The 25,143-nt window shown below is 37.9% G+C and overlaps 1 protein-coding gene across 1 annotated transcript in view; it reads right to left on the reverse strand.

Annotated features, from left to right (window-relative positions):
* HMGN3 (high mobility group nucleosomal binding domain 3) overlaps positions 1-25,143 on the reverse strand; it is a 38,260-nt gene that overhangs the window by 10,999 nt on the left and 2,118 nt on the right. Inside the window, exon 2 of the mRNA XM_049896173.1 lies at positions 1,342-1,392. Coding sequence (XP_049752130.1) covers positions 1,342-1,392 — 51 coding nt within the window. The remainder of the gene's footprint in view (positions 1-1,341; positions 1,393-25,143) is intronic.

Here is a 25,143-nt window from a genome sequence, read left to right on the forward strand (position 1 = left end):
AATAATTTTGTTGATGTTCAGGACACGTCATGAGTTTTAGTTTTAAGTAGGTGTTGACTTAGATGTTAGAACAAAAACAAAAAAAGGTAGAGTCTTTTCTAGGACAGATTTTTGTTAAGAACACTGGGGTTAAAATAATATATATACGACAACTGTATCAGCAAAAACACACACATCTTTTATGTATATTCTAACCAGCCTGATTTGCTTTTACTATAGACTTTCTGACTGGCAGATCAATTTAAATACCAGTCCCTAAGTATGTTTTCCAACACTTTTCTGTGCCCAAATCGGAAAACACTAAGGTAAACTACACTTTGACTGTCTTACAAATTATATTTTCCAAGAAAATTCATTTATTATTTTATTATTCTGCTTGGTTCTTGTATTTGTTTTGTTGGCTCGAGGATAGGATCACAAACTTCACCTCCCAAACTCTGTCAAACACTGAACAATGGGTAAGGGGACAGAGAGGACTTGGTTACTGGCAGTTTTGTTTGTTTTTCTTTTACATTATTACTATAGTTTTGGTATCATGACAAACTTCCTGAATTCTTAACCACAATACGAATCATTCAAAGAATCTGTAACAAGACCCCTTTTAATTTATAAGTTCAAGGGTAAGAGCTGTAGTTTTTCCACATACTGTAAAGTTCTGTGCAAGACTGAATGGCAGGCATCACAGTGACCACCTCATTTGCTGCTTTTAGTCCATCTTTTAGAAGTTCATGAATATTCCTATGGAGGGTTGAACACAAGCATCTCTTCCAAGTTCATAGCTTTTTTGAGCTTTTTGTATTTTAATATGGACATTTTTTGAATTGTTTAGTTATCCTAAGAACCTAAGAGTTTTCCTAATAAAAAAATTAGTTATTTTGACATTTTCTGCATCCTTCCACAGTTTTTGAGTTCAGAAATGACTCTTTTCAGAAAAATATTCAGAGCCCAAAAAGTCATTTACAGTTTGCTCACTGGAGCAGTGAATTTATGAAATCAAGTCTTTCATTTTCTTGCTGTGAAAGACAGACTTTGTTCTCCTTGATGAATTTACCTATTATCTCGCTCTTTGCCCAGAAGGAATTCTCAGCATGCACTTTAACAGTCACAGGGACTGACAGGTAGAAACAGAAACAACATAGAGTAAGTGGAAAATGCCTCATCAGTGTACCCAACTAAAACATACCCAGAAGAAGCAAGACTACACAGTGATACTTTTACCTCTGGTTTATGTTGTCTCAACTATCTTGTTTAGAATACTATTCATTCAGATGTAGACAATTATAACCATATTAAACTTTCCAATATAAATAATCCAATACAGGATGTCAAAGATATACTCACCTCTAGTTCAGTTACTTTGGATCCATCTTTGCCCTCTGAATTCTCTGGAGACTAGAAAGAATATATTTCAGTGAATTATATTTAAATTGGAAAACACACATTAGATGGAGATACCAAAAAAAAAAAAAAAAAAGCCTATTTCAATTCCCTGAACCACATAAGCCAACAGATTTTTTTGGGGCAAGGAAAAAGTGACCTTGTAAGAAGATATGTTTTATACACACTGTACTTATCTATCTGCATAACTGCTCTACTTTTTAAACAGGAGAGGTGAAAAGCTGGTATGAGCCCCTGTTCTCAACGTACATTCACTCTAAACAATTTCCATCTATCTTCCATGACACCACTGCCGGTTAAAGAACAAGGAGCCACAGTCAGCGGCAGAGGTGACTGGAATCCACCACATGGTGCTGTCATTTTGGTCCTTGAAGATGATAGCAGGAAGCTGGGAAAGCCCAGGCCAACCAGGAAAAGGATATTTTCATCCTAAACTTACCTACTTTTGATTTCTAGCCCATTTCTTGGTATAGCTTGACAGATTTATCATGGATTATTATTTTTCCATTGCCAACTTCACCATCTCTACTCTACTCACAGCCTGGGCATGACAGCCAGACACCCTGCAACCCCCAGATTTGTTTCCTGATAGTGATGTATCCCCTGGGGCAGCACTTGTCCATACCCTGGATAGCTCTAACCTGACTGCTTTACAGGCTGCATACAACGATGGGAAAAATACACTCAGATTTATAGGGCATATCCCAACATAGTTTTATTGGCTAAAGAGTTAATAAATAAGAATAAAACAAACTAGTGAAAAGCCAAAACTATTATACACATCTTAAACTGTATAAAGCTGGAAAGTGAATACTCAAATCTCTATGGCACAAGTGGGCAAACGATAAGAATAAAGTTCCCATAAGAAAAAATACAAATGGCAATGAGAGATTTGGTACATTGTTTAGCTTAGCAAAACAAAACAGCTATGAGGTAATGCCTCATGCTAATAAAATGTGCAAAAATTTAAAAAGATCATAAAATTCGCTGTTGGTTGAGGCCGGTGACACAGTAGATTAATATACTCTTTCCAAAGAACAACTTGGCAACATGAAAAAGACACACAGAACTAATCATACAATGACCAAATAATTCCAATTTTGGAACTAGGACTCAAAAAAGAAACTCTTTGTACACGTATGGTTTTATTTGTCCTATTTATAATATCCACCACCTGTCTGTCAGTTTGTAGTATTGTGATGGCTTCCGTGTTACTGTGATGCTGGAAGCTATGGCATAAGTATTTCAAATGCCAGGAAGATCATCCATGGTGGACAGGTTTCAGTGGAGCATCCAAACTAAGACAAAGTAGGAAGAATGGCTTGGTGATCTACTTCTGAAAATTAGCCAGTGAAAACCCTACAGATCACAACAGAATATTGCCTAATATAGTGCTAGAAGATGAGCTTCCTCGGTTGGAAGGCACTCAAAATACATAGTGGCTACAACAATGGAGATGAGCCTACCGATGACAGCGTTGATGATGCAGCACCAGGCAATGTTCAGTTCTGTTGTACCTGGGGTCTGCATGAGCTGTGGCTGATTCAACAGCACCTAATGACAATATTTATAACATGGAAAAGCTAGAAACAACTCCCATCATCAGAAAAAATAAGAAAAGACCAAAATGGATGTCAGAAAAGACTCTGAAGCTTGCTCTTGAAAGCTGAGTAGCCAAAGCAAATGGACGAAATGATGAAATAAAAGAGCCGAACAGAAGATTTTAAAGGGCTGCTCAAGAAGACAAAGTATTATAATAACACATGCAAAGACCTTGAGATAGAAAACCAAAACAGAAGAACACGCTCGGCTTTTCTCAAGCTGAAAGAACTGAATTAAAAAGCCAGGCCTTAAGTTGCAATATTGAAGGATTCTATGAGGAAAATATTTTGTCGCAGGAAGCATCAAAAGAAGATGAAAGGAATACACAGAGACACTATACCAAAAAGAACCAGGCGACGTTCATCCATTTCAGGACGTAAAATATGATTAGGACTTGATGGTACTGAAGGAAGAAGTCCAAGCTGCGCTGAAGGCATTGACAAAAAACAAGGCTCCAGGAATTGACGGACTACTGAGATGTTTCAACAAACGGATGCAGCGCTGGAAGTGCTCACTCATCTATGCCAAGAAATGTGGAAGACAACTACCTGGCCAACCGGCTGGAAGAGATCCATATTTATGCCTATCACCAAGAAAGGTGATCCTACCAAATGTGGAAATTATAGAACAATATCATTAATACCACACACGAGCACAATTTTGCTGAAAATCATTCAAGAGCAGCTGTGGGAAGTGTATCGACAGGGAACTGCCAGAAATTCAGGCCGGATTCAGAAGAGGATGTGGAACCAGGGATATCACTGCTGATGTCAGATGGATCCTAGCAGCAAGCAGAGAATACCTGAAAGATGTTTACCTGTGTTTTATTGACTATGCGAAGGCATTCGACTGTGTGGATCATAACAAATTATGGATAACATTGCGAAGAATGGGAATTCCTGAATACTTAACTGTGCTTATGAGGAAAAAAAAAAAAACATTTTTTTTTTTTTAAGATGAGGAACCTGTATATAAATCAAGAGGCAGTTGTTCATACACAATAAGGGGGTACTGAGTGGATTAAAGTCAGGAAAGGTGTGCGTCAGGGTTGTATCTTTTCACCATACCTATTCAATCTGTATGCTGAGCAAATAATCCGAGAAGCTGGACTATATGAAGAAGAACAGGGCATCAGGATTGGAGGAAGACATTAACAACCTGCTTTATGCAGATGATACAACCTTGCTTGCTGAAAGTGAAGAGGACTTGAAGCCTTTACCGACCACAGCCTTCTGCATAGATTATACCTCAACATAAAGAAAACAAAAATTCTCACAACAGGACTAATAAGCAACATCATGATAAACAGAGAAAAGACTGAAGTTGTCAAGGATTTCATTTTACTTGGACGCACAATCAACACCCATGGAAGCGGCAGTCAGTAAATCAAAAGAGGCATTGCATTGGGCAAATCTGCTGCAAAACACCTCTTAAAAGTGTTCAAAATCAAAGATGTCACCTTGAAGACTAAGGTGCACCTGACCCAAGTCATGGTGTTTTCAATCACCTCATATGCATGTGACAGCTGGGCAATGAATAAGGAAGACTGAAGAAGAGTTGATGCCTTTGAATTGTGGTGTTGGCAAAGAATATTGATTATACCACGGACTGCCAAAAGACTGAACAAATCTGTCTTGGAAGAAGTACAACCAGAATGTTCCTTAGAATCAAGGACGGTGAGACTTCACCTCACATGCTTTGGATGTGTTATCAGGAGGGGTCAGTCCCTGGAGAAGGACATCATACTTGATAAAGTAGAGGGTCAGAAAAAAAGAGGAAGACCCTCAACAAGATGGACTGACACAGTAGCTGCAACAATGGGTTTAGGCAAAGCAACGACTGTGAGGATGGTCCAAGACCCGGCAGTGTTTCGTTCTGTTGCGCACAAGGTCTCTATGGGTTAGAGCCTACTCGGCAGCACCTAACAACAACAACATTAATGCAATGGATGGGCTATGTGAATACATGGAAAAGTGTTCATAAAACAATGCTAAATTAAAAAATTTAAAACCTAAAATAATATGTGAAGGGTAGGTCATAAATACATAAAGTCTTTGTAAAAGACAAAAGTTTTCCTTCAAGGCAAAGGGCATGATGCACCTTCTCTACTTCCCTGGGGCTGCCTGTGCTCCTGATATATCATATCAGTTCACCTATCTCCAGGAATTCCATGCCCATGATGTTCTATTTCTGGGATCAACCTTAACCAACTTCTTTTCCCTTCTCCAATGAACATTCTCAATCATGAAGGGAACAGTTTTCCCTTTTACGTTCCCCACTCTCTTGCACAGGAACATCTGGTTCACAGATGTTGCATTAAGGTGAGTTAGAAGAAAGCAAAATCTTACAAAGTTTGAGCATATGAGGTCAATCCCTTGGTGGGCCATTTGAACTCGCAACTTTCAATGGCTACAAACTCAATCTTTCCGGTAGCAAACCAGACCCTCTGTTGTCTAGGAGTAATGGGTTTTCCCTCATACCTGTCAGGCCACTCAACAGATTTCAGTCCAACCTATAATTGACACACATTTAAAGAAGCATTAAATAACTGTAATGACACTAGTTGATGTCAGTGACATCACTTTCAATATTCTTCATGCCGTGGTTAGTGATAGGCAATAAGACAAAGATCATTTTTTTTAAAAAACTGAACTAATAATGTTTGTACTGGTTATGAATTATTGGAAAAGAAAAACTTGGGAGAGACACTGAATTAAAAAAGCAGGTACACTAACAATGTTAATACTTTCAGATAAATGAGCATGAGACTCTAGATGTGAAGTGCCACAACTCAGGGCAAAGCTGGTTTCTCTGGCAATCTCTCCTGAGTGCTTTCTATTAGCAGGCACATAAGTAATTTGCCATCATGAACAACTGATGCTTACCCTGGTATCAATGTGGTACCCGTGGCATGAATGCAGCATGTGGGGTCAGGACACTAGGCTTGAACTGCAGCTCTGCACTTAAGAGAAGCTGTGTGATCCGGGCAGTGACTTGATCACAGGGGCTCAGTCTCTTCACCCATAAATGATAGATGATGACATCTAACTCAAGGGTCACGCTTATGATCATGGAAATGTCTCACTTATGATCAAGCGAGATCAATTCATAGACTGTCAATTATTACACAGATGTGCAATAAAAAGATAAAAGATCTTGAGTTTTCTGAAGTATCAAATATGAAATTATATTCAACAGTGCCTTAAAGTTGAGCATATTTCCTTACATCTAGATTCCCTGCAAATCTGTTACCTTTTCTCTCTGAGAGATGGTTTTTATTTTTGGTTAGTTTTTTGTGCCTTTTAAGGTGTCGCTTATGCAGAGATACACCGTTCTATCTGTTCTCCACTATGTGTTGGACCTCCGCTTTGTTTCCTGTCCCTTCCATCACTCGTGAAGAAGAAAAAAACAATCTGCCCAATCAGTTTTCAAGACTTAAAATTAAGAAAATAAACAATACAAGTAGCTAATACTTAGCAGTATGATACTTAAAAAAAGACACACCAAAGACCCAAGGACACAGAAAGTTTGAGGGTGAAAGGATGTTAAAAAATGTATACCAAGCTAAAATTAACTAAAAACTGCAAACCACCCATCTTTTTGTCTTTGTCATCAGAAGTCTAGTTAAATACATCATGGTGTATTCATATAATAAACAACACATAGTAGTGCAAACAAATGAACTATGGGTACACACAACAACATAGATGAATCTCACAAACATAATATTAGACAAAAAAAAAGCATGTCAGGCATAATTCTAAATAAAGTTTACAAATGTAAATACGGGGTAAACATGTCAAGAAAAGCAAAGGAACGGCACTGGTAATGTTATACTCTTAAGCAGGATGGTTAAGTACGATGGTTTATTTCATTATTATTATTTAAATCATACACATGTGTGGATGCTACATATGTATGTATGGTGTATTTTATATTAAAATGTCTTTAATTTTATAAAAATATAAGAGGTTTTGAACAGGTACTTTTTTTTTAAATTATAAATGCTGAAAATGAAAAGTAGGCTCACTGAAATAAAAAACTCAAAGCATTGATAAACTCTTGACCAGAGACAGTAAAAAAAGTAATAAATTGTCAAAGATTGCTGAGGAATTAGCCCAGAAAGGAACAGAAAATAAGGAGATTAACAATATGAAAGAGAGGTTAGGAGGCATGGGGGATAAATTGAGAAATTCCCCATATATCTAACAGACAAACCAGAAAAAAAGAGAATAGAGATACAAGTAGAAAGGCAAAGATGTAATGTCTGGGAATTTTCCCAAATTGAAGTTACGAGTCTCCAATTTGAAAGCTCACTCCAAGCAATAAGTTAGAAAACAAAACAAACAAAAATACAAAGAAATATACTGTAACAAAACTACAGAACATGAAGGAAAATCAGAAAAATCTTGTTATTGGAGACAAAGACAGATTATTTACAAAGAATTACTTCACACCAGCAATTAAAAATATAACAAAATACAGAGAATGTTCAAGAAGCTGATGAAAAAAACAACTGTCAACTTAGAATTCTATACCCATCTACACTATCATTGAAAAGTGAGGGAAAAGGAAGACATTTTATAATGTAAATACTAAGAGAGTTTACCACCAACAGATCCTTTCTTTCAACAAAGACCTACTACTAAAGGAGCAAATTCAGCAATAAGAAAAATGAATCCAGATGGAAGGAATGGACATAAAAAAATGAAAAGAAATGGGTGAGATTAATTTTAATATTTTATTTAATTGAAAATATGTAAAATATTATAATTTCAATATGTACTCACTATGAAAATTATTAATATGATATTCTACCAACTTTTTGTACGAAACCTTCAAAATCCAGTATGAATTTTTCACTTACAGCACATTTCCATTCAAATACTAAATTTACACTGGAAATAACCTGATTTGTATTTAGATTTTATAAAATTGACATAAGTTACACATACCTAGGTTGTTGCAAACATATTTAAAAACTTATAACTCAATCTATTATCAGTTTTTAAATTTAAATTGATTAAAATAAAATAAAATAAATTCAGTTCCTCAGTCTTTCTAAGTGCTTACTAGCCTTGTGTAGCTCATGGCTACCAGAGTGGAGAGCACAGATCTGGACACTAACAACCACAAAAGAATGGATAAGACCTTAAAGTATACTAGAGGGTCTAGTCTTACAGTGTCAGATGATAGTCGCAAAATAATTTAAGACTTCGTTAAAATAAAATCTAAAAATGGCCACTAAAACTTTTAAGAAAAGTAATAGAATCTATAACTTCCAAAGCAGGAAGGGTGGAATAAAGTGAACTTTACCAATAAAAGGTAAGGAAGAAAAGAACCAAAGGAAAACATATGCTAAATACAAAACAAAAAATAAGTAACTAGAAGAAGTCCAAATATATTAAAAAAATCATAATATATCTAAATAAATTATAGTCATTTATTATAATGTCAAGTGACAGAGGGAAGAAACAGAATAACACATGTATATAATTCCATTTTTACAAGTTTTAAAACACACACAAATCAATATTATGAATGTACATACATATCATAAAAGTACAAAGAGATGGACTGGAAGAACACACACCAAGTTCATAATGGTTACATATAGAGAGGCTGACAAAGGCGATGAAGATGTTTTGAAGGAAACTTGAACTTATTTATTTTTTAAAAAGATCTGAAGCAAATATGATAAAATGTCCAAATTTGTTAATTCTAAATGGTGGATAAATAAGCATGTTATATTATTTTCTGTATTTTTTTTTTTTACAAGTAAAAATGTTATCTATACTTAAAAAAGAAGCAAACATGCTCCATTAAACCCAATTTAATAGTGCCATATCCCTTAACACAAACTCTACAACTAGGTTTACTCAGCATTTTCTGTATTTCTTTAGTGGCCTATAAATCTGGTTCATATGCTGCCTCCTCCTTTTCTGTCCAAGACATATAATTCATAATGGCTTCATTTGTGCTGGTATGAAGGAAGCGGAGCTGGGCAAGATAGGAAGCCAAGAGCACTACAAACACTGATTCAGACCTGCTAGGAGAGCTGGGAAGAGGGAGCAGGGATTCCTTCAGCAGCTGACAAATTGTGGTCTTCATTCTTTCTTTACACAAAGATGCCTGGGTCCTGTATCTGCAGATCATAAAGTGTATGAAAGGGGACAAAACTATATTTTCCTTAGGACTAAATGAGGACTAGCAGTCCTTATCAGGAAACCAAGAAAAGAAACTTAGAATTTTTATTTCACTGACAATCCGTAAGGCATCAACAGGAAAAAATTACCCAAGTACTGAACTTCACTTTCAGTAAATAAAGGTTATCACCTTACCAAGCGGCACTATGGGGCTGGGCAATGAGCTCAATTTTCTGCCTCCAAACTGAGGAAGACATCAGAGAAGAGAGAAAAATCCTTATGTCCCTCAAGAGTTACACCCTCCCAAGAGCTGCAACAGCTCTAGATGACATCCCATTGCCGTCAAGTCGATTCTGACTCACTGAGACCCTATAGGACAGAGTAGAACTGCCCCATGGGGTTTCTTAGGCTGTAATCATTATGGGAACAGATCACCAGGTCTTTTCTCCCTGCGGAGTGGCTGATGGGTTAGCAGCCAAGCCCTTAACCGTTACACCACCAGGGCTCCTTCTACATGGCATAGGCCTATTGATCTGTCACTACAGAGAACACATGTTGAGGGCATGGCAGGAGGCTGGGAAGGTAAGCTTAGTATACTCCTGGTGCCATACTCCTCAGCCACATGGGAAGGAAGAAGGAGGCTCAGGATTCTTAGCACTGAGCGTTTGACTGTTCCTACATTAAAGTTCCAAAAAGTCTTTATTGGTACGTGTAGGCTCTTAGAGTTTTACCACCAAGATTTAAAAAGTGGTAAGAGCTATTGGTTTATAATTTAAGTGAATTACTTGAGGGCCTAGAGTACTCATGAAACTCAAGTAACCATTTGCCAGCAGCCACAGAACAAATACAGTTCCAATTTTTGGCTTAGCCATACTTATGTGAAAAAACCAGGAGTAGACATAACAGTGCAAATAAACTAATAATCATTTCTTTCACCTTTGGGAATATATTAGTTTGGAGTGATTTTCTCTAATTTGCTGGCATATCAGGCTAATTTTAAAATTAATTTGCATTTTGTGTTATAAGCTCAAGGCTGGAGAAAAGAAAGCAAAAAATAGTGAGCTTGTCAGAGGAGGAAAATCATTCTAGGGCAAAAATTCAAATAACCCGTAAAACAAAAGACTGAAATGTGCCCAACCTCTGTCACCCTTCTGCTAAAAATGACACAGAGCTCAACTACTTGATTATTTGAGATCCCTCAATACTGCACTGCTTTTTAAAATAATCTTTTTAAAAAATCTAATATTGAAGTTGAGATCACATTCAGAGGATTAATAATCAAACCTAGATTAAAATTCTCTGCCATTTCTTTCTCTGCTTGTTCTTATCAATTTTATGAGATGACTTCCACAAGCCAAATTGCATGGATTAAGGCTTTTCCAGGCTAGCACGTCTTATTCAATGTTTTGTTACTCAAAATAAAGTAACAGAGTGAACACTTTGCTTTAAAAGATGTGGGATGAACTGAAATAAACAGCAATGCTCTCCTTCCTGATGTACACTTAGAGGCAAATATCTCACACATTACTCAGGTATAAAAGATAACTGACGTTGAAAATATTATGCTGAGTGAAATAAGTCAGTCACAAGAGGACAAATATCGTATGATCCCACCAACATGAAATATCTACAACAGGCAAGCATATAGATATGGAAAACACACTTTGGAGACACTGAGCTTCCTTCTGTTAAGGGTGATGGAAAAAGTCAGGACTGGTTAATGGTGCTTACAACATGATGAATGTAACTAACGTCACTAAACTGTACATGTGAAGAACGTAGACATGGCAAATATTTTGTGACCTATGTATTTACCACAATAAAAAAAAAAGATAATTGACAATAAAGGAAAAGCTATGTTTAAGAATGTTCAATGAAACTTCATTAGGATAAAAAAAATGTATATAATTCAATAATGGGAGTATAGTTTTAATAAGAAATAAATAGTTTTAAACACTTTACACATCTCTTTGGTCTGAGTTGCCTCTTTTACCTGGGTAATGTGCTGTGGTTTTGTACAGTTGGGATCATGGACAAAGCACCTGGCTGAGGCCAGACGCCTGAATTCCAGTTTAGCTCCCATGTGACATCTCTGAGCCTGAGTTTCTTAATAGGTAAAATGAAGAGGATGGACCCAAAGATCACTCACTCCTCTGACTTACTTAACTGTTTGTGTACTCATTTGCCACACTACAAAGTGTTTTGTGTATATTATAGGGATTCCTGGAAGTGAGGTCTTAGAAAAGACAGGAGAGGGTTCCTGAGGAGTAACAATAATAAGCTCATATATCACACATATGTGCAAGGCAATGATCTAGGTGTCTTACATGATGTAAGTCATTTAATCCTCACCACAATTCTGTAAGGTTGGTAAACAGCATCATGTCCATTTATAAATGACACCAGAGAGGTTAAGTAACCTGCTCAAGCTTATCTAGCTGGTAAGTGGCAGAGCTGGGATTCAGACCCAGGTAGCCTGGCTCATTACACCATTCTAAGTGGTTTGTGCTAGCTTTTCTCATTTAAAAACTGGGTGCAGATCTGGGATGCTTAGAAAGCAAAGAGTTTCTAGCTTGGGAAATACTCTAACCTGTAGCCCCAGCTAAGGAGCACAGAGTATATAACAATGTTTCCTATTCCTCTTCATTGGAGCCTCTTAAAATAACAATGACCAAGTTCCCCTTAATAATGTTATGTTGAGTTATACATAGTTTTACTATTCTAAGTTTTTAAATGGTCACATACACATATCTATTTTTAGCTTACTATTAAAACTAAAGACAAAACACCAAATAATTTCAATCATTTTTATAGCACTTCACATTTTTCAACGTGCTTCCACACTTGTTGCATTTGATGCTCTCAACAGAGTTGAGGTAGACAGGGGCAGTCTTAATACTCTCATTTTATAGATGAAGAAGAAAGGTTCAAAGAGGCCAAAACCGATTTTCTCCTGATAAAGAGTTGCAAAGTAAATACTAGACCCAAGTCTTCCAACTTTTACGCTAGAGCTCTTACAGCATGTTACCAAAGGGTTACTTTATTTTCCTATTTGCCCAGATATTAACTTCTGGCAAATGGCAAACATGGTTACAATCTTCTTCATTTGTTTCCAAACTAGTCAGCTGACTCTGATGCAATCTACATGTGAACACTAAAAAGGAGAATAATAAGATTAAAAATTATAATTAAGGGCAAAGTAAGCAATGAGAAAGAAATTTAAGTTTTAAGAAATGTATTATATGGGATGCATGCAGAGCTTCAGAAAGAATCTTTGAAGCTTCATACCTTGATCTCTTCAAGTACTTTGGCATGTTTATCTCCCACATACAACATACCTAATATTCATGACTTCCCACAAAGTAGCACTGTCTTAGTTATCTAGTGCTGCTATGACAGAAATACCACAAGTGGATGGCTTTAACAGAAATTTATTCTCTCACAGTTTAGGAGGCTACAAGTCCAAATTAAGATCACCAGCTCTAGGAGAAAGCTTTCCCTCTCTGTCAGTTCTGGGGGAAGGTCCTTGTCATCAATCTTCCCCTAGTCTAGCAGCTTCTCAGCACAGGGACCAAGGGTCCAAAGGATGCACTCAGCTCCCAGCACTGGTGATATGAAGTCCTCATGTCTCTCTGCTTGATTCTCTCTTTTAAATCTCAAGAGACTGACTCAAGATACAACCTAATCCTGTAGATTGAGTTCTGCCTCATTAACATCATAGAGGTTAGGATTTATAACACATAGGATAATCACATCAGATCACAAAATGGTGGACAACCACGCAATACGGGGAAATATGGCCTAGCCAAGTTCACACACATTTTTGGGAGACACAATTCAATCCATAACAAGCATTTAATGAATTCTATACAATATTATATTAAAAAAAAAAACCTGAAACAAAAGAAAAACAAAATCAACACCTGTAAAAATGGTGTGGCGGCGTCTGACTTCCTCTAACTTCTCGAGCGGGGCAGAATCACCATAAGCATCAGCCCAAAGCTGATTTCTATCAGGTGGAGATCAGACATACCTCCTCTCTCCAACCTTTTTACCAATTCTGACAGCAGCCGTCTGTCCCTCCCTACTTCTCTGCTAGGTTAAATAAGCAGTTAATATGGCCACACAGATCACAGACGATACTCACGATTACTATGTTTATTAGAAGTAACAGCTTACAACTCAGGATCAGGATCAACAGGCTACAACTCGGGATCAGGATCAGGACGCATGTAGGCAAAGTCTTCCTTCGTCAGTATAGGACAGCTCTCTCAGCTCTTCTCAGCCGTGCATGGCTCCTCTTGGTTCCCTGAGGACGGGCCTCCTCTCTTGGCTCTCGGCCCCCATTTGGGCCTGGCCTCTGCCCTGCTTACTGAAGTGTCACAAAGCTCTTTAGCTCCACTAACTAAGTGCCTGGAAGCACCCCACTCCTCCAGCAAGCCTCGTACCAAAAGGCACTCGGCTCTCTTGCTCCATGGGTTGGTACACACATTGTACCCGCCTCACCCCAGTTTACCATGTTGGCAACTATCTTCTGGTTCTGCCGCTGCCGTTTCTCTGCAGCTGCTTCTCATTGTCTTGTGCCTTCTCTGATGTTACAGAACTCCTCGTCTCCTGGGTCTAGAAGGTTCTCAGAGCAGGGACCCCAGGTTCAAAGGATGTGCTCTGCTCCTGGTTCTTCTTTCTTGATGGTAGTGAGGTCCCCTCTCTCCCCTCTAGGGTGAGCTCATTTTAAGCCTAGTGGGATGGCAAAACTGACCAATCCCCTCAATAGGATTCCACACACCTTATTTGCACCGTCCCACCCCTGCAAGGGTTCCATGTGCCTTATTCACATTACTAGCAGGCTGTTCAATCCCCTTGGTGGGCCACAAACACTTTATTTGCATAGCCCCACCCAATCACTTTGTGGGACTCAAAAAGATTTCTTAAACAGGCTAGAAGGGCTTTATTAAGTTATTCACTGCACAGCAACACCTCTCAGGGTAGACTTTGTGTTTGTATGGGATCAAAATTAAATCAAAATATAGTTTAAAAATAGTATTATTTGCCACCTTTTCAAAATAATTTTTTAATTAAACATTAATTAATTGATAATCCAGGACACTGAACAAAATTGTCAGTCCTAGCTCCAATAATTTTCCAAGCAATTAAGCATTTATTCTTATTTGATATGTTCCGGAAAAAAAATCCAATGCCTAAGCAATGGTGGTTTAACATTTACATTACAATCTTTCTATGCTGTATAATAGGCAAATATAATTACATGCTCCTGATCAAAGGGGCATATTTCTATTATAGCATACATAACAAATAAGAGAAGACAATATATCTTGGAAGCAGCAAATCTAGCAGCTAATGGAGTAATTTGAGAAAACATGAAGTCTTAAGGTCTCAGTACTCATAGAAATGAATACGTGGGTGATGGGACTATGTACATACATCTTGTATATGGTTTTATAGTCCATCACCGAAAAAAAAAACCAAACCCAGTGCCATCGAGTCGATTCCAACTCATAGCGACCCTACAGAACAGAGTAGAACTGTCCCATAGAGTTTCCAAGGAGCGTCTGGAGGATTTGAACTGCCAAACCTTTGATTAGCAGCCGCAGCACTTAACCACTATGCCACCAAGGTTTCCTATAGTCCATTAGTTACTGAAATACTCAGAAGGTTTCCTGATCATGTGCCTTTCCTATAAACCAAGACCTGGACCCTGAGGCCAGCCTGAGGGCATGATCACAGATAATAATAACTTGTCGAGTAACTTTCTAGGACCAGCACCTTGAAGCAATGGAACCAACTGGTATCTTAATAAAGGTAACATTAAAAAAAAAAGAACCCCCAACACATATTTACACAATTCTTGATTCTTCCTTGTTTCATTCATTAGACACATTAATTTAAATAAAGACGTGTGAGATTATTACAAATAAACATATACAGGAAGTATTATGGTATAATGGTCAAGAGCAAAATTCTTGAAAGAGGCCTGGGATTGAGTCTTGATTCTATCACCTCCTAGCTGTGTGACTCGGAGGAAATTCCTTAGTCTAAGTCACAATATTCTCACCTGCAAGTGGGAAAGGCTGCCTGGGTCTGTGGTTAAGAGCACAAGCTCTGGAGCCACACTGCCAGGACAGAAATCCCAGCTCTCCCATTCCCTACCACTGGGACCTTGAGGAAGTCCATTAACCTCTCGATGCCTCAATTTTCTCATCTGTAAAATGAGAATGAGAAGAGTACATCCCTTAATTAGATGATTGGGAGGATTAAGTATATTAATGCAAAATGCTCAGGACAGTGCCCGATTCATAGAAAGCCACCTAAATGTTATATATTATAGTTGTCGATATTGTTATCCGTGAGACAAGGATAGCCTCATAGAATTGCTGGAAGAACTGAATGAAATAACATAAAACATATAGCTCAGGTTTGGTACATCCAGGCATTCAATAAATGGAAGCTATTTAAATTTTAACTCTATGGGGCAGTTCTACTCTGTCCTATAGGGTCGCTATGAGTCGGAATCAACTCAACAGCAGTGGGTTTGGTTTATTTAAATTTTAATAATAAATATATTTATGTTAACATATTAAATCCCTTAAAATATTAAATTTGGAACCAATTTTGATATTTTGAAGTTTTTTATATTTTCCTACTTCTGAACATGTCTAACATTAACTTCATGGGTGAGAAAATCTGCATTTGCCTTGCACATATGTAAATGGCCCTGGTTCTGGACATGCCCACAAGATAGAACCATAAGAGTACTGAACTTCATAAATACCTTGACCAGGGACCAATATTTTTGGTTCAAATGAACTCTTTTAAGGAGACAGTGAAATGTGCAATAAACAAGCAGGCAGTGAAAAATAAATTCAGCATTTTGATTTGGTTTGTTATCTTCAACACTGGTTTTTAAATTACTCAAGAGACTAACATCATATTGCAATATACTAGGTACTGTGAAAGCAGACAGCTTAAATGGTGTTTATTTCAGTCACTATTTCGAAATTGTACCCTACAGGAAAGTGGAATATATTTAACTTTGGTGTAAACAAAAGCAGTGTTTTCGGGGGAAAAAGAGGAAAAGAGGATCACTCAATAATTGATTTGCCAAAGGGATTTTAACATTATATGGAAGTATTTTAAAACATATTTTTCAGTGAGAAAAATCAACCATGTAAAAAAATAAAAAAGTACCAGATTAAAGCTAATGCTCTTTTGAAATCACCGTATTTGTTGTTTGGTTGCTGAAAGTCTACTCCTGTAACTGCAGTTAAATTAGACATTTGGGGTGAGATCTGCTTGCTCCCTATCCACTACATGTGCCATTTGGCCTCCTACAAAATGGAAACTTAGTGCTTATTACTGTAGTTCTCTCAATAATTAAAAACATTGTCAGCACAATAATGAACATCTATCGACTGTTTTACCCATGCCAGGCACTATGGTATTTGTATTCACCATCTCATTTAATTTCCACAACAATCCAACGAGGTAGAGCATACTATTATCCCAGTTTCACAGACGAGGAAACTCAGTCTTGGAGAATTAGGAACTTTAAAGCTTAGGGAGAGGTTCGGCAACCTTTCCAAATCATGTAACTAGTTAAGTACCAGAACTATACTGGATTACCTCTCCCATAAGGATATGAAATAATCAAATTTAGAATTTTCTTCTCCTGAAAACAATTTATTCACCTACTCGTTCACCAAATGTTAACAGTACACATGCTAAGTGCTATAAACCAAAAACTAACCCATTGCTGTCGGGTCAGTTTCAACTCATAGCAACCCTATAGGGGAGAGTAGAACTGCCCCATAGGGTTTCCAAGGCTGCAAATCTTCATGCAAGAAGACCGCTACATCTCTCTCCCGCAAAGTGAACCCCTGATCTTTTAGTTAGCAGCCGAGCGCTGAGAGCTTTAACCATAGGGGATAAAAGAAAGATTGGAGCCATCAAAGATTTCATGGTCAAGTGTAATTAGAAGGACTGAAAACAAAAGTTAATTCAAAATAGGTAATAAATCAAATAAGCTGTGCCCATTTAGGAACATAGTGCCAGATAACCTTTAAAACAAGAGGGTGGCTAAATGAAAGGCATGGGAACCAAGAAGTTACCGGCTCTCTACCACTGGGGGACAGCAGCTACTGCTGGCAACCTAATCTCAGTTGTTGTCACATGCCTTGAATTTAACTTCCTCATACTTCAAAGAAAGAGCCCTGGCGGTACGGGAGCTAAGCGATCTGCTGCTAACTGAAAAGCTGGCAGTTGAACCCACTCTACAGCTCTACGAGAGAAAGACCTGGCAATCTGCTCCTGTAAAGATTACAGCCTAGAAAACCCTACGGGGCAGTTCTATTCTGTCACACGGGGTCATTACGAGTTAAAAAAATCAACTCAACGGCCCCTACCAACAACGACAACACACTTTCAAGAAAGCAAGAGTTCGGAGAAAGACCTACGAAGGATCAGCTTTAGTAACAAACTAGCGTAGATCTGCTTGAGATTAAAAAAAAAAAAAAAAAATGTAAACTATAGCCCGCAACCCTTTCAGCCAAACAACTCTTTGTAAGTATTTTTTCTTTGGGCATGCAGTCTGGAGAAGCCCTGGTGGCACAGTGGTTAAGTGCTCGGCTGCTAACGAAAAGGTCCATGTTTCAAACCCACCAGCTGCTCTGTGGGAGAAAGATGTGGCAGTTAGCTTCCGTGAAGATTTACAGCCTTGGAAACCCTAGCGGGGCAGTTCTACTCTGTCTTATACATACCCACTGCCGTCGAGTCGATTTTGACTCATAGCAACACTACAGGACAGAGTAGAACCGCCCCATAGAGTTTCCAAGGAGCACCTGGTGAATTCAAACTGCTGACCTTTTGGTTGGCAGCTGTAGCAATTAATCACTATGCCACCAGGGTTTCCTGTCACTCTGTCTTACAGGGCCGCTATAAGACAGAATTTGACTCCATGGCAATAGGTTTGGTTTTGGTTTTGAATGCAGTCTGGCCAAATCTTGAAATGCCCCTAGCTTTTCTTGTGGTCCATTATAATTTCTTACTGTTAATTATAAATATTTGTATACATGCCTTATCTACCATGTCAGACTGAAAGATCCTTAAAAACAAGGGCATTTACTCATTCACTCCAAAAAGTATCGAATAAAACAATAATTTACCACTTTATTTCTCAAGGCGATGGTACCTTATGTAAAGGTAATGATCAATAAACATCTGTTTAGTAAAGAGTGAATGAATGAATAAATTGTACATTTTGGAGTCTTTACTCAAATATAGGTTCCATATAAATACCTAACTCAATTAAACTCAGAAAGCATTTATGGATGACATACTACATGCCAGGTCCTTTCATATCCACGAACTGGAAAATTCAATACTGTTAAGACGGCAGTTCCCCCCAAAGTGATCTACAGTTTCAGTTTAAACCCCATCAAAATCACTATAAGCTTTCAAAAAAAATAAAGTGATTCTAAAATTCATATAGAAACACAAAGATCTAAATGAAACACACACACAAAAAAAAACTGAAAAAGAACAAATTTGGAGGAATGACACTACCTAATTTCAAATTTTACTGTAAAACCACACTAATCAAGATGGTGTGGTATTGGCCTAAGCAAAGACGTATAGATCAATGGAGCATAATTAACAATCCAGAAAAAAAAAAAAAGAAACCTCTACATTTATGGTGAACTGGCTTTTGACAAAGATGTCTAGGCAAGTCAGTGGAGAATGGATGGTCTTTTCAACAAATGATACTGAGACAACTGGATAGCCACATTAAAAAAAAAAAAAATAGAAGTTAAATCCTATCTCACACTATACACAAAATTAATTCAAAATGGATCACTGATTTAAATGTAAGAGCTAAAATTATATACATTCTAAAAAAAAAGCAAAAAATGTCTGTGACCTTGGATTAGGCAGAGTTATCAGATATGACTGAAGTAAAACTGTCCCTATTTGTGGATGATACGATACTATAAATAGAAAACTCAAAAGACTCCATGAAAAAACTACTGGAACTAACGGAAAGATCCAGCAGAGTAGCAGGATATAAGATAAACATACAAAAATCAGTTGGATTCCTATACACCAATAAAAAGAACGACAAATAGGAAATCAGGAAAACAATACCATTTACGATAGCTCCTAGAAAAATAAAATACTTAAGAATACATCTAACAAGGGACGTAAAAGACCTATACAAAGAAAACTACAGACACTTCATCGAAGACGACATTCAAGCAGCTAACAGAAACATGAGGAAATGCTCGCGATCACTAGCCACTAAAAATTCAAAATCACAATGAAATACCATCTCATCCCAACAACAAATGTTGGAGAGGCTGTGGGGAGACTGGAACTCTAATGAATTGCTGGTGGGAATGCAAAATGGTATGACTATTTTGGAAAACAATATGGTGCTTCCTTAAAAAACTGGAAATAGACATACCATATAATCCAGCAATCCCACTCTTATGAATATATCCTAGAGAAATAAGAGCCATCGGACATATAGACATATGCATACCCATGTTCGTTACAGCATTGTTCACAATAGCAAGAAGATGGAACCAACCTGGATGTCCATCGACAGATAAATGGATAAAAAAACTATGGTACATACACACAATGTAGTGCTATGCAACTATAAATAACAATGACGAATCTGTGAAGCATCTCACAACATAGATGAAACTGGAAGGCATTATGCTGAGTGAAATAAGAATCATAGAAGGTCAAATATTGTACGAGACCACTACTACAAAAACTCACGAAAAGGTTTACACACAAAAAGAAACAATCTTTGATGGTTATGAGAGAAGGGAGGGATGGGGATGGGAAAACATTAACTAGACAATAGATAAGTGGTAACTTTGGGGAAGGGTAAGAGAGTACACAACTGGGGAAGCCAGCAAAATCTGTCCAAGGCAAGGTCATGGAAGATCCATAGACACATCCAAACTCCCTGAGGGACTGAACTATTGAGCTGAGGGCTGTGGGAACCATGGTCTCGGGAACACCTAGCTCAATTGGCATATCAGAGCTTACAAAGAAAAATGTTCTACATTCTACTTTGATGGGTAGCATCTGGGGTCTTAAAAGCTTGTGATTGGCCATCTAAGATATTCCACTGGTCTCACCAATTGGCAGCAAGAGAGCATGAAGAAAGCTGAAGACACAAGGGAAAGATTAGTCCAAATGACTGATGGCCCACAAGTACTACAGCCTCCACCAGACTGAGTCCAGCACAACTAGATGGTGCCTGGCTACCACCACTGACTGCTCTGACAGAGATCACAATAAAGGGTTCCAAACAGAGCTGGAGAAAAATGCAGAAGAAAATTCTAACTCTCTCTCACACACACACACACACACACACATACACACACACACACACACACACACACAAAAGACCAGACATACTGGTCAGAGACTGGGGGAACCCTGAGAGTATGGCCCTGAGATTCCCTTTTTGCTCAGTAATGAACCCACTTCTGAGGTTTACCCTTTAGCCAAAGATTAACCCAAAGGTTTACCCTTTAGCCAAAGATTCCAACTCATAGCGACCCTATAGGACAGAGTAGAATTGCCCCATAGAGTTTCCAAGGAAGGCCTGGTGGATGTGAACTGCCAACCTTTTGGTTAGCAGCCATAGACTTAACCACTACACTACCAGGGTTTCCAGCCAAAGAGTAACCAAAGCAAACCAAACCAAACCCAGTGCCATCGAGTCGATTCCAACTCATAGCAACCCTATAGGACAGAGCAGAACTGCCCATTAGAGTTTCCAAGCAGCACCTGGTGGATTTGAACTGCCGACTCTTTGGTTAGCAGCCGTAGCACTTAACCACTATGCCACCAGGGTTTCCTTACCAAAGATTAAGCATGCTCATAAAACAAAACGAGACTAAACGGGCACACCAGCCCAGGGGCAAGGACTAGAAGGCAGGAGGGGACAGGAAAGCTGGTAATAGGGGACCCAAGGTCGAGAAGGGGAGAGTGTTGACGTGTCATGGAGTTGGTAACCAATGTCACAAAACAATATGTGTACTAATTGTTTAATGAGAAGCTAGTTTGTTCTGTAAACCTTCGTCTAAAGTACAATAATAAAAAAGAGGCAGAAAACACACAGCATGGTATCTAAAAAGAAAAAAAGTGATAAATTAAACTTCATCAAAATTAAAAACTTTTGCTTTTCAGAAGATACCATTAAGAAAAAATTTTAAACAAGCTACTGACTAGAGTAAAATATTGGAAGACCATACATTTGATAAAGGATTTGTATCCAAAATATACAAATAACTCTTACAGCATAATGTAAGACAAAAAACCCAATTAAAAAATGGGTAAAATATCTGAACAGGCATTTCACCTAATACATACCTTCTGCTAGTAATAGTAAGCACATGAAAAGATGCTAATCATCATTAGTTATTATGGGAATGTAAATTAAAATTCAAGGAATCCTGGTGGTACAAGTTAAGTGCTCAGCTGCTAACTGAAAGGTCTGCAGTTTGAACCCATCCTGCAGCTCTGAGGGAGAAAAATCTGGTGATCTGCTCTCATAAAGATTATAGCCAAGAAAACCCTTTGGGGCAGTTCTACTCTGTTGCACAGGGTCACTATGAGTCGAAATTGTCTAGGTACCCAACAAATTAAAATTCACTCTAACAGCCATATGCAAAAAAATTGACACCACCAGGTGTGAGAGAGGATGTCAAGAAACTGGAACCCTTGTGCACTGATGGTACAATCATTTTGGAATAACTGTTTGGCAGTTTCTTAAAATGTTAAGCGTAGACTTTCATATGACCCACCAAATTCCACTCCTAGGAATCTTTCCAAGAGAAATGAAAGTATATGTCCACACAAAGACCTATATGTAAATAGTAACAGTAGCATTATTTATAATAACTTAAAACTGAAGCAATCCAAATCTCAATGAAATTGTGAAAAAATAAACAAAAAGTGGTATATCCATTCAATGGAATATTATGCGCTCCTTGGAAACTCTATGGGGCAGTTCTACTCTGTCCTATAGGGACGCTATGAGTCGGAATCGACTCGATGGCACTGCGTATGGGTAGTGAAAAGGAATGAAGTACTGATATAAAGCATAGCATTGATGGGCCTTTTCTGAGGCGGGGGTGGGAGTAGGGATTGACTAAAAACAACATGAGGGAAATTTCTGGAGTGATGGAATTACGCTAATGGTTGTATAACTCTATAAATCTACTGAATCATTTACAACTCTATAAATGATTCACTAAAAAATCACTGAATTGTACACTTTGAATGGTTGTATGGTACACAAATCATACAATAAAGCATTAAAAAAAAAAAAAGGCAATTATACCCCCATCCACATTGTGTGAGAGTGCTGGAATGTCTATATCCCTCAACACTAAGCAGTGATTCTTTCAATCTCTGCCCATCAGCTTGGTTAAAAAAAAAGAGACACTTCTCATTAGTTTTAATATTGCATATTTCTTTGATTTCTAGTGAACCTAACATTTTTTTGCATGGATTGTCTATCTGAGTCATTTTTAATTTTCTTATAAGAATACATATCTTTTTTATAAGGTTATGTGAGAGCTCTTTATCTCTTTAAAAGAGCAAACCTTTTTCAGTGATACATGGCACAAATATTCTTTCCCAGTTTTTCAAAAGCTTTTACATTTTAACACTGGATTTTTTTTTTTTTGCCATGTTAAAAATATCCATTTTCATGTAGTCAACTTTATCCATATTTTCATTTAGTTCCTAATCACTGGTGTTACAATGAGTAATACTCTTTTGAAAGACTAATCAGAAAACTTGAGTATTCTTAGTTAAGCATCCTGTGCCAAACCCTACACAACTAGGCCTTTACAATTTTAAGAAAACAAATAAAAATCTAATTTCAAATTTCAGAGTAGAGGAAGACAGCCTTTTCTTCCTTAAACCCTTAAGTGTAGAGATACTGCTGTTTATATCCCGAATTCATGGAAAATTGCCTTATTAGAGAATTTCTGATGTGATACACCAGACATTCCCAATAGTTCTAGTGATGAGGAACTGAGAAAATTAAAAAAAAAAAGGATGTGAAAATGTGTTTGCTCTTGCTAACCATTCTAGGACAGGGATTCTAGGCCTCACTGGCTGATGCCCCTTTGTAGAACATCACATCACTACCTAACGGCATGACCACTGCAATGTCATAAGAGCATTTTATATTAATACATAAAATGGACGGTATTACAACCTTGAAGTTGTATAGCTGAGACCTGGTCATGATAACACACAATCGGAAGAGGCGTTCAAATGCTTGATAACAGAGAGTCCATATCTCTTTCTCTCTCTGTATATGGAAGTCCTACCCACATTTTCAGGTCCCTGGGTGGACCAAACAGTTAAGTGCTGGACTACTAGCTGAAAGGTTGGAGGTTAGAACCCACCCAGGGGCACCCTGGAAGAGAGGCCTGCCAATCTGCTTCCAAAAGGTCAAAGCCTTGAAAACCTTACAGAGCAGTTCTGCTCTGTACACATGGGGCCACCATGAGTCAGGGTCAACTTGATGGCAACTAACAATAATCCACACTTTCAGGACCAGCCCCAATTCAACCTTCTTTCCTTAACTCTCCTAGAGTATAAAAAAACCTGTTGCTGTAGAGTCACTTCTAACTCATGACAACCCTATGTGTTACGGAGTAGAACTGCCCCGCAGGATTTTCTTGGCTGTAATCTTAATGGAAGCAGATTGCCAGGCCATTCTTCTGCCGTACCACTGGGTGGGTTTGAACTGTGAACCTTTTCAGTTAGTGGTGGAGCACGAACCGTTTATACTACTTAGGATCTTCATCTACAATATAGATAAGGAAAAGAAAAGATTTTAGAATCCATACTAGACATTCTGGAATGTTCCATTTGTTTTGTATCACGTCACTGAATATGTAAGTTCCATAAGAGCAGTAAATGAAATAGAAACTCCACGAGAACAAGCTGTATATCCCTGCAGCATTAAAGCTGTGCTAGACTTCAGATGTTTTTATTGATTTTAATAGTACTGCTTCTTGCTCTGCAGAACAACCTACTCAGATACTCATTAAATAACCATTTGTAATTTCTGTGAAAAGATGGAAAAAAGGGCAAAGATGGCAAAAATTTTCACAGGGCACTTTTAAAGCTTATTAAAATGTAGACTGAGCAGCTCTTTAGTCATGCAAAATATTGTGTAAAAAAAAAAAATGTTTTGGCAGTTTCCCAGCATTACTGATCTTTAAGAACTATGCATGGCGGACTGTCTCAGGTTCTTTTCTTTGCAACATAGGCAGGCTTTACCCAATGACAGTGGTTTCCAATGCAATTGCAGTGAACACCAAGATTCCATTAGGAATCTCTTCGGTTTGACTGAAAAATGAGATGGCCGTGATAGTCATGTTTAATTTGTGGCTGCTCCTGCCCAGGTATCAACCCAGGACTTTGGGCTACAGGTATAAATGAAAAGCCTTCCTATCAATCATGGAGATTTTTCAAGCCTGAAAAACACTACGATGTCATGAGGGATGACATACTGGTACTGGTTCACAGATCTGCTTCTAGGGCCAGGTTGCTTGGGGATTCCCTGCCATCTGGAGAAATGAAACCATAATCAAAAGCCAGTTCCTCTACTGTCTCTGTCTCAAGAGTGGTGGACAGTGGAGGAAATCAAGACTAATTACTACACCAACTATGGCCCCTGAACATCTACAAGGAAGAGGTGGTTCCACCACTTCAGGGACCATTATATGTACAGAGTGCACATTTAACCTACTGTTCATCTAAACTTCTGCTAATAATTCCCAGGAAAGGAGATAGCACCCACTCACTCTGTAACCTATTTCTTGATGGTTAGGTCCTTTAACTTTACTAGTCATTTAACCCTCAGATAAAATACTGAAAACGACGGCATTGTTTTAATATGCTCATTCTGTATAATTCTTTCATGAAA

Source organism: Elephas maximus, chromosome 1 (assembly GCF_024166365.1).
Source record: "Elephas maximus indicus isolate mEleMax1 chromosome 1, mEleMax1 primary haplotype, whole genome shotgun sequence".
NCBI lineage: Eukaryota > Metazoa > Chordata > Mammalia > Proboscidea > Elephantidae > Elephas > Elephas maximus.